Below are 13,146 nucleotides of genomic sequence, written 5' to 3'. Positions count from 1 at the left end.
TCCATGAGACAGGAATGGTTCTGCTTGTTTATGGATGCATTTCCAGTACTAGAACAGAGCAGGTGTTCGATAAATTTATATTGAATGAATAAATGTTATTTCATATACTAGGTCTACATGACTATATTGGGTCTACATGAAACATTATGGTTTCAGGGTAAAAATATATAAACCTTTTAACAAAATTATATAGAATGAGAAAGTGCTATGTAGTGAAAAAGAAAAAGAGAGTATAAAGTAGTGGAATTGAAATAATCACAAACTCCAAAAAGTACTTAAATATTTAAATATCACAGCATTAAGAATAAATTTGTTAAACCTAGGAAGTTTTAACAAATGTGGACTTTATGTAATCCATTTTACTCAATGAATATAGTGCTATATAATTAATCATAATTTTTTTCTGAATTATGTTTTACAATCATGTTTAAGATAATGGTAATTTGTCCATAGATTTTCTTAGGGTCACTAAATAACAGACTTATACAAAGAATGTTAGAAATAAGTTTACACTTCCACTCTGAGGATATGAATTCTGTAGGTCAAGAAGCAACTTATCCAAAATCATACAAGCTAGGCTAGAATATAACGCTAAGACAACAAGGTCTAAAGTGAACTATAAAACCTGTGAAGTACTCCCTTAAAAAATAACTTGAAACATTGCTCCACCTCCTAGGACATTCACATTCATGTGCTGGTTAAAATGACTTTGTTTTTGTAAGGGTTTAAAAGCAAACTAGTAGATGCCGTATAAAAACAGAAACAAGGAATATTCAAGTGAAAGCAACACTTATATGCATGGTTTATGAGTCTCAAATTTTGAAAGTTTCTTGTTGTCATTTACCATCCTCTATGTTTCAGCAGTAAAGGAAGGGGTGTTTGCTGAGCACTTATGGCTAATATTGAAAACAAGAGAGGAAAATATCAAGACATAAGTATTAGTCTGTGTAAAGAAAATAAAAGTCGATTCCAAACTCATTCTATGGGGTCAATATTTTCTAAGACTAAAGCCAGACAAAATTAATCATAAGAAGAGAAAACTGTAATCAAATATCTCTTATGAATATGGACAAAAAAATCTTTAACAAAATATTAGGAAGCTACATTTCACAACATGTAAAACAATTATATACTATGGGACCAAACATGATTTATCTCAGGGTTGTAAAATTAGTTTAACATACAAAAATCAATCAATGTAATACAGTATATCAAAAATATAAAGGCCAAAACTCACACGATTATCTCAATAGATGCAGGAAAAACATGTAAGAAAAAACAACATTCATAATAAGTGTTTTTGGTAAGCTTGAAATAGAAGGGAACTTCTTCAACTTGATAAAAAGCATCTATAGAAGACTTGTAGCTAGCATCATAACTAATGGTAGAATGAATGCTCCCTCCTCCTAAACTAGCAAATAAGGCAAAGATGTCTAATTTCATTACCTCTATTCAACATTGCACTGGAGATTTCAGCCAATGTAATGGGTGGGTTGGGGACAGAGAGGGGTACTAAAAGAATCCAAATAAAATAATTAAAGCTGTCTATTTGTGAATAATATATCCTGAATATAGAATATCCAAAGGAACTCACAGAAGTCACTGTAACTAAAAATAAATTTAGCGTAGTACTAGGATAGCTCAATACATAAGCCATCAATTATACTTTTACACATTAGCAGCAAACCAGTAAAAAATTAATAATTCAAAACAGCATCAAAAAGAATGAAAAAAAATGAATGTAGTAAAAGAATTGCAAGACATATATGCTAAAGATGACAAAACCCGTTGAGAATAAGAAAAGAAGATATAAATAATCCTTGTGTATTGGAAGGCTTAATGTTATTAATATAGTAATTATCTATAGATTCAAAACAATCAAAGCCCTACAAGAATATTTTTCCAGAAATGAACAAGTTAATCCTAAAGTTTATATGGAATGCAAAAGAACTAGAATAGCCAAAATAACTTTGAAAACAAAACAAAACAAAACAAAGTTAGAGAACCTACATTTCCTTTTTTTTTTTTGAGACGAAGTCTCACTCTGTCACCCAGACTGGAGTGCAGTGGCACGATCATGGCTCACTGCATGATCATGTAGGTTCTCGGCCAGAACCTACACTTTCTAATTTCAAAACTTAACCTAAGGCTACAATAATTGAAAGGTATAATATTACATATACCCCAAAACCTAAAATGCAATTAAAAAAAAGAAAGGTACAATACTGTCATGTGACTAAACATATAGATAAATGTAAAAGCATTGAAAGTCCAGAAATAAACTCTTACATTTATGGTCAAGTGATTTTCAACAAAGAAGCAAGACAATTCCTTGGAGAAAGAATATTGTTTCCCACAAATGGCATTGGGACAATTGCCATCCACATATAGAAAATGAATTAGACTCTTATACCATATACAAGGATTATCTCAAAATTGGATTACAAACCCAAATATAGGAGCTAAAATTATAAAATTTCTAGATGTTAAAGTATTCTCAGGTTCCACACAAAACTATGGTCTATGAAAGTAAACAAAAGTGATAAAATAGATTAATAATCCCCTGTGGCTGGAGATAAGATACCATCTCACTCCAGTTAGAATGGCAATTATTTAAAAGTCAGGAAACAGTAAATGCTGGTGAGGCCATGGAGAAATAAGACCGCTTTTACATTGTTGGTGAAAGCATAAATTAATTCAACCATTGTAGAAGACAGTGTGGTGATTCCTCAAGGATCTAGAACCAGAAATACCATTTGACCCATCAATCCCATTACTGGGTATATACCCAAAGAAATATAAATCATTCTACTATAAAGACACATGCACACATATGTTTATTGTAGCACTACCACTACTTACAATAGCAAAGACATGAAACTGACCCAAATGCCCATTAGTGATAGACTGGACAAATAAAACGTGGTACATATATACCATGGAATACTATGTAGCCATAATAGGGAATGAGATCATGTCCTTTGCAGGGACATGGATGAACTGGAAGCCATCATCCTCAGCAAACTAACACAGGAACAGAAAACCAAACCCTGCATATTCTTACTCATAAGTGGGAGTTGAACACTGAGAACACATGGATACAGACAGGGGAACAAAACACACAATAAGGGGTGGGGGGATGAGGGGAGTGAACTTAGAGGATGGGTCAATACATGCAGCCACCATAGAGCATATATACCTATACAACAAACCTGCATGTTCTGCACATGTAGCTCATATTTATTTTTTAGAGAAAATTAAAAAAAAGAAAAGAAAAATGAGGAGGCCATGTCAAAATATGCAGGAACTGGACCAAAGAAGCTCCTCCCAGTGAATTATTGAATAATTTGAAAATTAAAATTAATAATGACAGTTAAAAAAAAAGAATTTTGATTTTCCTTGTGTCTTCAAACTCCCCCTACTCACTATTGCGCCACCAATACCACCAGCCCTACTGAAAAAATATCAGCATTAAAAAAAGACTAAGTTTCATCTTCATACTTCTAAATCAAACACTTTATTGAGACCTAGCTAATGTAAATTGTGCTTGTTGATTTAATTTTAGTTTATGGGCTTTTGTCATAGAAATTCTAAGACACTCTGCAAAAAAAAAAAAAAAAAAAGTTCTAAGGAGAGCTTCCGGCCTCCTAGCATCCCACCAAAGAGGGGTTTGCTCTCTGGATATTCCTCGCATAAGCAGTGGCTTTGCATTACCTGGATGTACTTATGCTCTGCCAGCCCAGGAGGTACTCTGGTAAGCTTGTTGTTGTTCAAGTGAAGCTCCCTCAGATGAGGTGTGTTGGCCAGAGAGCCGTTATCGACACCAGAGATGCTGTTGAAACTCAGTCCCAACCTATAACAGAAAGCAGAAATAAAAGCAAACACCAACATGGATGCCTTCCTTACAAGCATTGTGAAATTATCAAGTCTATAGGAAAGGACATTTTTTGTTGTTGCACTTACTGTCTCTAGTTGTTGGTGTGCTTTTTCTAACCTTTATGAGCCTGGACAAAACCCATTTATTCTTAAGGTCTTGGCTAAAAGTTACTCTCTTTGAGATTCATCTGACAGAATGTGATTGGATATAATCTCCTATTTCTTATAAAACCCAAATTCCAACATTCAATTTTGGACTACCATATTATTGGAACACAATAACCCTAATAATTTATTTTTAAAAACTGTTCACTTATTCAAACATCTATTTGCATATTTAATAAACAAATGGTCTCGAGAACTTATTATATGCATGATATTATACTAGGCATTGTGAGGGACAGAGGTCTCATGGGTCAAAAACCACTTTTCCCATCAAAGAATATTTTACCTAGTAAGGGAGTTGATTATACATACACACACATATGCACGCACATACACAGGCATATACATATATATATATATAAAATTATAAGACATAATTTTCTTTTTACTTAATAAGAAAAGTAAGAGAAGGTTGTCTGAAAACCATTTTATATTTTTGCAGAGGATACATTATTTTCATACATTATTTTCTCCCTACTTGTTCCTAATAACCAATTCACACATTTGTACCGTAAAAATTGTTCTGAGATCAGTGGCTGTTTCTTTCATCTTTTCAGTTTTTATTTTCAGAACCAAAATACTTCTCATGTTCCAATATCAATTAGAAATAAACAACATAAGGATTTGATGGCTTAATAGACAGATTTTCCTGGATTTGTTTCCAAAAATAAATATGTTTGATAAATTCAGGAATTGAGAAAGTTTTCTGACCAATTAGGTATTCTGTTCTAATTTAATAAATGAAATTCAAAATTAATTTAAAGAGATATCTGAATTTCTGTTGGTCTCTTCAAAGTTTCTGAGGTCCTAACACCTTGCTTTGATGCAAAGCATATAATATCAATATTAAAGTACAGAATGTCAAATGTCATAACACTTTTAGTGCAAAATAAACTTTTTCTAAGATGGCACACATTTTGAGAATGATTTTCTATATTAAAAACTTTAGAATATTGTTTATTTCTACTACAATTACTACTACTGATAATAACAAATAATAAAAATGGTCCTAAAGTCAGTTCTACACATTAACCAAGGCAATGTATCTGTCTACATTTTTCTGCAGCTAAATGAACCTAATCAATGAAGAAGGGTGGGTGATACATAATACTATTGTGGAAAATACTTACTACGTTAGAGACTGAAATTAAAAGATGTGAATGAAGGATGTCTTATTACCTGAGACACCATGGTAATATAGCATAACTACAGTCACACGCATTTGTACACCTTCAACCCTCACCACCTACTGGGCCATTGAGGAATAGCTATAGAAATTGGAAAAGCCGCATTACACATCCATTTGGTCTCATGTATTTCTTAAAGATTCAAAGATATATTTTATAATTATTGATCCACCTTGAAATTTATACATAAAAACAGGAATGAGTAAATTTGGCATGATACTGTGCTTCTCTGTAGGAACAGTCAGCAATATGTGCAGATCAAGAAGAATATAGTGTTGCTGAAGACAAATGAAAATGTTTGCCAGATGGAAGTTATGTTTGAAAGCAGGACAAGTACTAGTATCACTTAGTTTTTTAAAAAAATCATTAAGAAGGGCTAGTAAAAACAACAACAAAACAACAAAAGCTTTTCTTTTGTTGATCTACATCAAATGTCCAGAGATATTTGATTTTAAACTCCTCAGAGAAGAGGGGTTTCGAGAATCTCATTACTATTAAAATAGTAATTTGTGTGATGCTCAATATTTCTATGTCTCAGTAGATTTCATTTTAATGCATTTTCAAATTCTGGACACTGTGTTATAATTTACACCTTCTGTTTGAGGCAAATAAGCTAGAACATATTAAATGCACATGTTGATTTAATCAAATACTTTGTTTATCAAATATTACTAATCTATAAACAGTACAGTATTAATAAAATATGAAGCTGATCTTGGTGGTTTTAGTAGGTATACTAGTTCATTGGCTTTTTCTCAAGAAATAATTGGATATGCTAAAGTTTCAGATTATTAGAAACAAGAACAACAGTGAAATGTAGTACAGTCAAAAATCAATCATGTTTTTAATTCTCATCATATAAGCACTAATATACCTAGCTATTGTTCTGATAGAATGTCATGAAAGAACATTATTACTTAGCCAAATTATTCAGTCCTTTTAGGCCAGCTGCATCAACTTTGCTGATTTTGTTGCCATCGAGGTGTAATTCAGTAAGGGAAGGAGGAAGACCTGGAATGTGGAATTAAAGATGTTAAATTAGGAGATAAATATTACAAGTACAGAATGTGGACAGACTTAATGAAGACATATGCCATCAATTTTATAAAAGACATACAGTTCCAAGGATTAGTTTTACTTATCAACTTTTTTTTCATCCAAAGTAGTGCAAGCCCTTGCTATTTTTCTCTTAGGCTGATTTAACAAAAACATGGATTATTTTTATCATGTAGTCAATATTTGTTCTTGGAATAGAATAACTGAAGTCAATGCTGACTCTCATTATTCTCTTCCACCTTTGTTAATGGGTGAAAACCGACGTTGATAAAATATAGTAATTATAAAATGAGAAGGTCTCTATGTGAACCACAATGAAGAGATTATGTATAAGTTAAACCCATATACAAACTTAATTATTTCATTAATGAGTATCATTAAAAATTAACACGGATATGCTGTGCTGGTCTTAGCCTTTATTGATTTTGCCATAAAAACATCAGATACCTCTGCAAAATGTCTTTGTGGAAACAACTAACATTTACTTATGTCTATTAAATCCAGAATGTTTATGCAGGAGGAGTGGAGAGGTCTATAATCAAGTGATCTGCCATATGTGGAGCACCTGGGGGAATAATTTTAGATCCAAAGTACCCACTAAACCTCTGGATAGTACTTGAATGGCTGTGATTTCCAAAGATTATTATAAATATAAGAGTTTAAATATTTTATTTTCATTTCCTCCTAGCATCAGAGGATGTATTATATTTTATACAGCTTTTATAATAACATATTGTTCCACTTAATAGTAATAGATACAAAGAAAATAGCAAACTGGTGATGTGTAGAACATCTGATTGGCAGAAAGTCTTGGCTATTTGTCTGTAAAGACACAATTGAAAAACCATAGGTTTCCTTTGGTCTGAAATTTTTATCACATCACATTGAATTCTGTCAATATTGTCTATTAGACAAAGTTTAGTCCTTATTTGATTTGAAAATGATTTTTAGTTTCCTATGGTAGCATATTTTGTGTGGTAGCTGCTAGGAAAAGGAACATTTATTTATTGTATGTCTGTTATGCATCGAACATTGATCTTGGCACTTTTCCTACCTTCAAATCCTTTAAGTCTCTCAAAACATAAATTATTGGTCACTAATCCCCTTTCACAGATAAAGAAGCAAGACTCAAAGTTACAAATTTAGTAGATGATCTGTCTATTATGTAGGGAATGCAATATGCTCCTAGATGGCAAAAAAGAAGTTAAAATAGCATGTTCTTAACTGGAGGAAATAACAATTACATTATTCTTATACATAAATATTAGGAAATCACAATCACTCTGGGAATAAGGTATTTCAACCACTTGATTCTCCTGAGAATAAACAAACATAAATTTTCAAATACCCCCCAGTAGAACAAGTATGTATATAACAAATACACACCCTTTCTTCCCTATTGCCAAGAAGATATATGTATTTTTTTTTAATGCAGTGCCTCTAGTAGACCCATTGCTATCACATCCATCACCCTTACTTAGTTTCAAAATGTCTCCCTTTTTTGGATGTCAGTTTCCCAAATGTAGTTATAGCTAGGAAGAAGTTTGATTTTGGGAGAAATCTTCGCAATAGGTTTGAGATAGACAAATTTATAAAGTGCATCATTAGCTTCTGCCACTGTGGCATTGAGTTAGAGAACCCATACTCTAGTTCTTTATTTGTTTTTAATTTTCCTTTTTTAAGATAAAATATATTGAGGCTTACACTGGGCCAAATACTGTGCATGTACATTGCAAGCCTTACTTCTATATAGTAATTCTTACAATAATTCTAGCAAATAGCTATTATTAATATTGTCATGGAAGTGATAACAAACCTGAGGCGATAGAAATGCAGAATAATTATCCTGAAGTCACAGTACAACTAAATGAGTGAGTCAGGTCTCTCACCCAGGTTGGTGTAAGAGTATGATTTTATAGCCTCTACACTACATCCTACTGCCTTTCCATTTCCATGAATGATGGGAGAAAATATCATCAGGAGGTTGCTGATGTTCAAGCATAAGTATCCCAGCCTAAGCAAGGTGAAATCATGTATTAGGTAGGCATAAAGATGAATGAAAAGGAGGACTTAATATGGCAACAGAGTGAAATAGCTGAACACATGAGTTCTGATATCAACACCATACAATTCCATCTCTGCCGGTTCCTACCTCTAAGAACTTAATCACAATTTACTTTACCTGTTTAAGCTTCATTTTCCACTCTTATAAAACAGGAATGATAATACTACTATATAGGGATCTTGTAAGAATCCTATAAAAGACTCTATGACAAGCATTTGGCATGATACCTGGCACTAAATACATGCTTAAAAAGTTGTAGTTACTTAATTTTTCTGCTAAGTTGTAGTAAACAAAAGCAAGCTATAAATGATGAGGAAAGAACACCTGGGATAGAAAGACACAGGAAAGCAAGGGAAAACAGATCATGAAGTGATAAAAGATATTACTGAAGGATATTTTGGAGGATGCATTAAGAAGGAAAGCGAAGTCTGAGATTGTGCTTAATGTAAGTCATCTGGCAGCATGAAATAAATTTCAGCAAGAATTTTAGCAAGTTCTATCTATCTGTCTATCTGTATCTATCTATATCAATGCCCAATTTATATCTACTTGAGATATAAATATTTTATTCTTGCACTGAGGAGAGCGAAAGATCACTTGCTACATGGAACAAATTGAAGACTCAACATGAAAGTTCTTTCTAAACTATAAATCGGTCTTTATTGTCTATATATCTATCTATCCCTCCATCTGTCCCAGTAGTTGCTACTAACAAAATCAAAAGCAAGCTCTGTATTCAAAAGACTATGGAGAGGGTAAGGAGTGGTAAGAAAGCATCCTATGGAATATGTACTCAAAGGAGTTGAATTTCTATAAAAGAACAATAAAGGATAACTGGTGTTTTCTGTGGGCAAATACCTACATTTTGTATGCAGTCAAGAACAAGGCATCTAAGTTGAGAAAGGGACAGACTGAGGGGAAAACTAGAGAATATAAAGGGGCTTTTGTGAGACTGAAAAACCCAGAGTAGGGACAATGTGCAAGGTAGAGGAATTTATTATTAGTGGTTTGATGCCTTTTCTAATGCACCAAGAGTGGTTTTTATGTCTCTCCTGGGTATCCCCTGGAACGATGAGCTTATCCTTCGGATTATGTGGTTATTGCAGTGTATTTGTCTGGCTTGGTTTTAGATAGTAAGCTCCTAAAGGCATGTAGCATATCCTATTCACTGACCTGTCTTCAGTGTGTGGTACATTGCCTATACATACTGAGTGTTCAGACCATCTTTAATGAATAATAGAAAGTTATATTAAACTCCTACTTATCTATATGCTAAATATTTCTCTATTTATTTAACTTTAAAGCAACTCAATGAAGTGGATAGCAGTATTTCCATTTGACAGATAGAGAAATAGAGGATAGATGAATAACTTTTTCAAAGTCTTTGAACTGACTCCAAAATCTACATTTTCACAACATACAACCACCACTATCATTTAGACATTAATAACTGGAATGTCTTAAAAAAGAAAAAATTCCCTAAGTGATTGCAGACTCAAGGTAAAAATTGGATCAATTTCAGAATACTCCCATATCTCCATATCTCCCATATATCTTTTTTTTTTTTACAAACACAAAGGCATGCTACTTTTTAAAAAATCAATGGACTTTTTCTTTGTAATCTCACAATATTATAATATGAAATCACTGTGCATTAAGTTATGTCTTAGAGTAGACTTTATCAGGAGTCTACCCATCTCTACAGTGAGCCCGGATGACCCCGTGGTCATCCAGTTGGAAGCACTTCCAGTAATAGAGAATTTTCTGGAAATAAGTTTGCCCACTTAGGTGACAATTCAAATTCCCACAACTTTTTTTTCATCAAAGTCTTTGAATTTAAATTTTTCAAAATGTTTTAGAGAATCTTCTATCACCTTGAGGAATGCTGGTGATATTGGTATCAGCAATGCGGATGTAGGAGAGCTTCTTCATTCCCTGGAAAGCCCCATTTTCAATTCCTGAGCTCTTCAGTGGGTTGGTGCCCAGTTCTACAAATATAATAAGTGCAAGCCTTTTAGAGGACATTTTAGGATATTACTAGTCACTGTAGTATCTGTTTCAGCGAGGAATCTATAAAAAAAATTGGGATTAATACCAACTTGACTGAAAAACGAAAGTGAAATTAAAGGGCATGCTCCTCAGAAGAATAGTGAAATGAGATAAAACTTTCCCTTATTAAAACAAACAAAAGCCAACCAAACAATAATGACTTATGAAAGAGACTATTAGTGAAAGTGATAAGAATAAAATTATTTAAGATGCATACACAGGCTTGCCCAGAAATCAATTAAAGCAAGTTTACAAATCCCATCTTATGTTATTTATTACTTTCCTAAGATACTTTAAAATTTCATTAAAGAATTTCAATCTAGCATTTTGTAAGCCAATAATAAAATTACAATTTTTACCATATGTTTAGTAAAACATTATAACATATTTTTATAGCAACTGATTTATGAGTGTTTAGAATACAACAGGTCCCCCAAATGGAAAAGTATCTCAAAATATCTGTAGTTAAGCACTATATAAATTCATCTTTGCATACTGAGCATGTGGTAAGGTAACTTCAGTCATAGGGTTTTCTCCATATACCCAGATACTCAAAGACAGACATAAAAATATCACTAGAAGGTCCAGATTCAAAATCCCAATTTCTCTTGGCCCTGCTCTTATAAATAACATAGGCTTCAGGCATGTAGGTTGTAGCTAATTTACCTTCCTGCATCTAAAACCCAGTTGAAGTTTCTTAAGGTAAAACTTGAGTTTTGGTCTTAAAATTATAAAAATGTCTGTACCTATGACAATCATCTGGTTCAGTCCATTGAAGGTAGTTTTTCTCACTTTGGCGATCTCGTTCTCATGGGCACGCAGCTCCTGAAGAGTTTTGGGCATTTTTTCTGGCAATTCCTTTAGGTGATTCTTGGACAGATAAAGTCGTTCCAACTTCACCAAAGGTGTAAATGCTCCAGGGCTAATTTTGCTAATTTTGTTGTTGACAAGAATCAATGCCTGTAGTAAGGAAAGAAAAACATCTTAAATCCAAAACCTTCCACATATATATCAAACAAGTGAATGCTTGTTCAGTCCATTCTTAGGGCTAGCAGAGAAATCTAGAAAATTGCAAGAAATCAGAAAAAAAAATAAGCAAGTTAAGATTAGGCCAGGTGTGGTGGCGTACGTGTATAATCACAGCAAGTTGAAATTAAGCCAGGTGTGATGGCTCATGCCTATAATTCCAGCACTTTGGGAGGCCGAGGTGGGCAGATCACTTAAGACCAGGAGTTTGAGACCAGCCTGGCCAGCATAGCAAAACCCTGTCTCTACCAAAAATGCAAAAATTAGCTGGGTGTGGTGGTATGTGCCTGTAGTCCCAGCTACTTGGGAGGCTGAGGCAGGAGAAGCACTTGAACCTGGGAGGCCAAGGTTGCAGTGAGCCTAGATTGCACTGCTATACTCCAACCTTGGTGACAGAGCAAGACTCTGACTCAAACAAACAAAAAATAATGTATAATATGAAGATCTGAAAATCAGGAATGAAAAGGAGGGAAATGAAATAAGATATATAATATATACATCAACATACATACACCCTACACACACAGACATGTATGTATATGTGCATGTGTCTATATATAATTTTTAAATAATAAATACTCCTAACAATTTAAATGACCCAAGATACCTGAAAATAATCAATGCCACAGATATGTGTCCCCCAGTCAGCTTTTTAACCTAAAAGTATATCTTCATTGACTGTGATCACAGATTCTACTACAAAAGATGATACCAATTTACGCTATCACCAGCAATGCAAGGAACTAAAATTTTCCAGCAGCCTTGCAATATTTGATATTATCTTTCTTAAGAATATGGCCAAAATAATATAATGTAGCTCATTGCTTTTCTTTGTATTTCCTTGTCATTTAAAAAGGTTAAACAATTTTTCTTTTATTTTCCTACCATTTATTGTATTTTTTTGGAGAGAGGAGATTGCCTGATCACAAATACTTCTTGTGTTTATTAAATTTTAATATATTTTAATAATTTATTTAGAGAATAAAGATATAGTCAATATGGTACAGAGAGACTTAACATAGTTTCTTCTGAAGTTTTTTGCCTTTTTTTAGGTGTAAACGTTTTATATGACAAATACAAAGGTTTTATATGACAAATATGTTAGTATTTTGGGTAATTATTTGGTTTTTATTTCTGAGTTCCCTTTACATAAGAAATTACCTCTAATTCATTATTATTATACTTATAACTATTGCTAGGCCTATTTTTGGACTATTTTATTCTTTTTTGATTATCTGTATGTCTAACAAAACCACATTGTTTTATTAAGGCACTTTATTAACTAATTATAAGAAACTTAAAACAACTTATTAAGGTCTAAGAAGCTTGCATTTTCAATTGTTGCGTATCTTTTGCATATATGAGAATGTGGAGGGGCAAAAAGGAGGCGCGAACTTTTGGTCTCCCTGTCCTATTACTGAAATAGAAATGTAAGAATATTTTCTAAAGGTAATAGCTGGTTAATTAATCTATGTACATCCTCATATAGTTCACATTATTCAATAAATTAAAACTTCTTATTAAGTAATATAATCCTTTAACTAATCATGAATGATGCATTGGTTGATTAATACAAAATCCTAACACACTGAGGTGAACAACTTCAAAAACATGGGAGTTAAGGTCATAAAAAATTTGACATTAATAAACAAAAATTCAGGGAAAAGTCAGAGCCTGCTGAGTAGAGTGAGGTGACATATATCATTATAAGACATCCAAAAT

General features: G+C 32.9%; 1 protein-coding gene across 2 annotated transcripts in view; it reads right to left on the bottom strand.

The window, feature by feature from the left end:
* Positions 1 to 13,146, bottom strand: part of DCN (decorin) — a 35,674-nt gene that overhangs the window by 1,945 nt on the left and 20,583 nt on the right. For both annotated transcript variants that reach the window (XM_012469352.2, XM_012469351.2), the window contains exons 4-7: positions 11,145 to 11,358; positions 10,224 to 10,337; positions 6,146 to 6,239; positions 3,715 to 3,853 (exon numbers count right to left, since the gene is read on the bottom strand). In XM_012469352.2, the coding sequence (XP_012324775.1) occupies positions 3,715 to 3,853; positions 6,146 to 6,239; positions 10,224 to 10,337; positions 11,145 to 11,358 (561 nt within the window). The remainder of the gene's footprint in view (positions 1 to 3,714; positions 3,854 to 6,145; positions 6,240 to 10,223; positions 10,338 to 11,144; positions 11,359 to 13,146) is intronic.

Source organism: Aotus nancymaae, unplaced genomic scaffold (genome assembly GCF_030222135.1).
Source record: "Aotus nancymaae isolate 86718 unplaced genomic scaffold, 86718_ANA_hifiasm-v0.15.2.pri h1tg000016l, whole genome shotgun sequence".
In the NCBI taxonomy this organism is placed as follows: Eukaryota; Metazoa; Chordata; class Mammalia; order Primates; family Aotidae; genus Aotus; species Aotus nancymaae.
The sequence above is the reverse complement of the archived record's forward strand: the minus strand, read 5'-3'. Positions and strand labels throughout refer to the sequence as shown.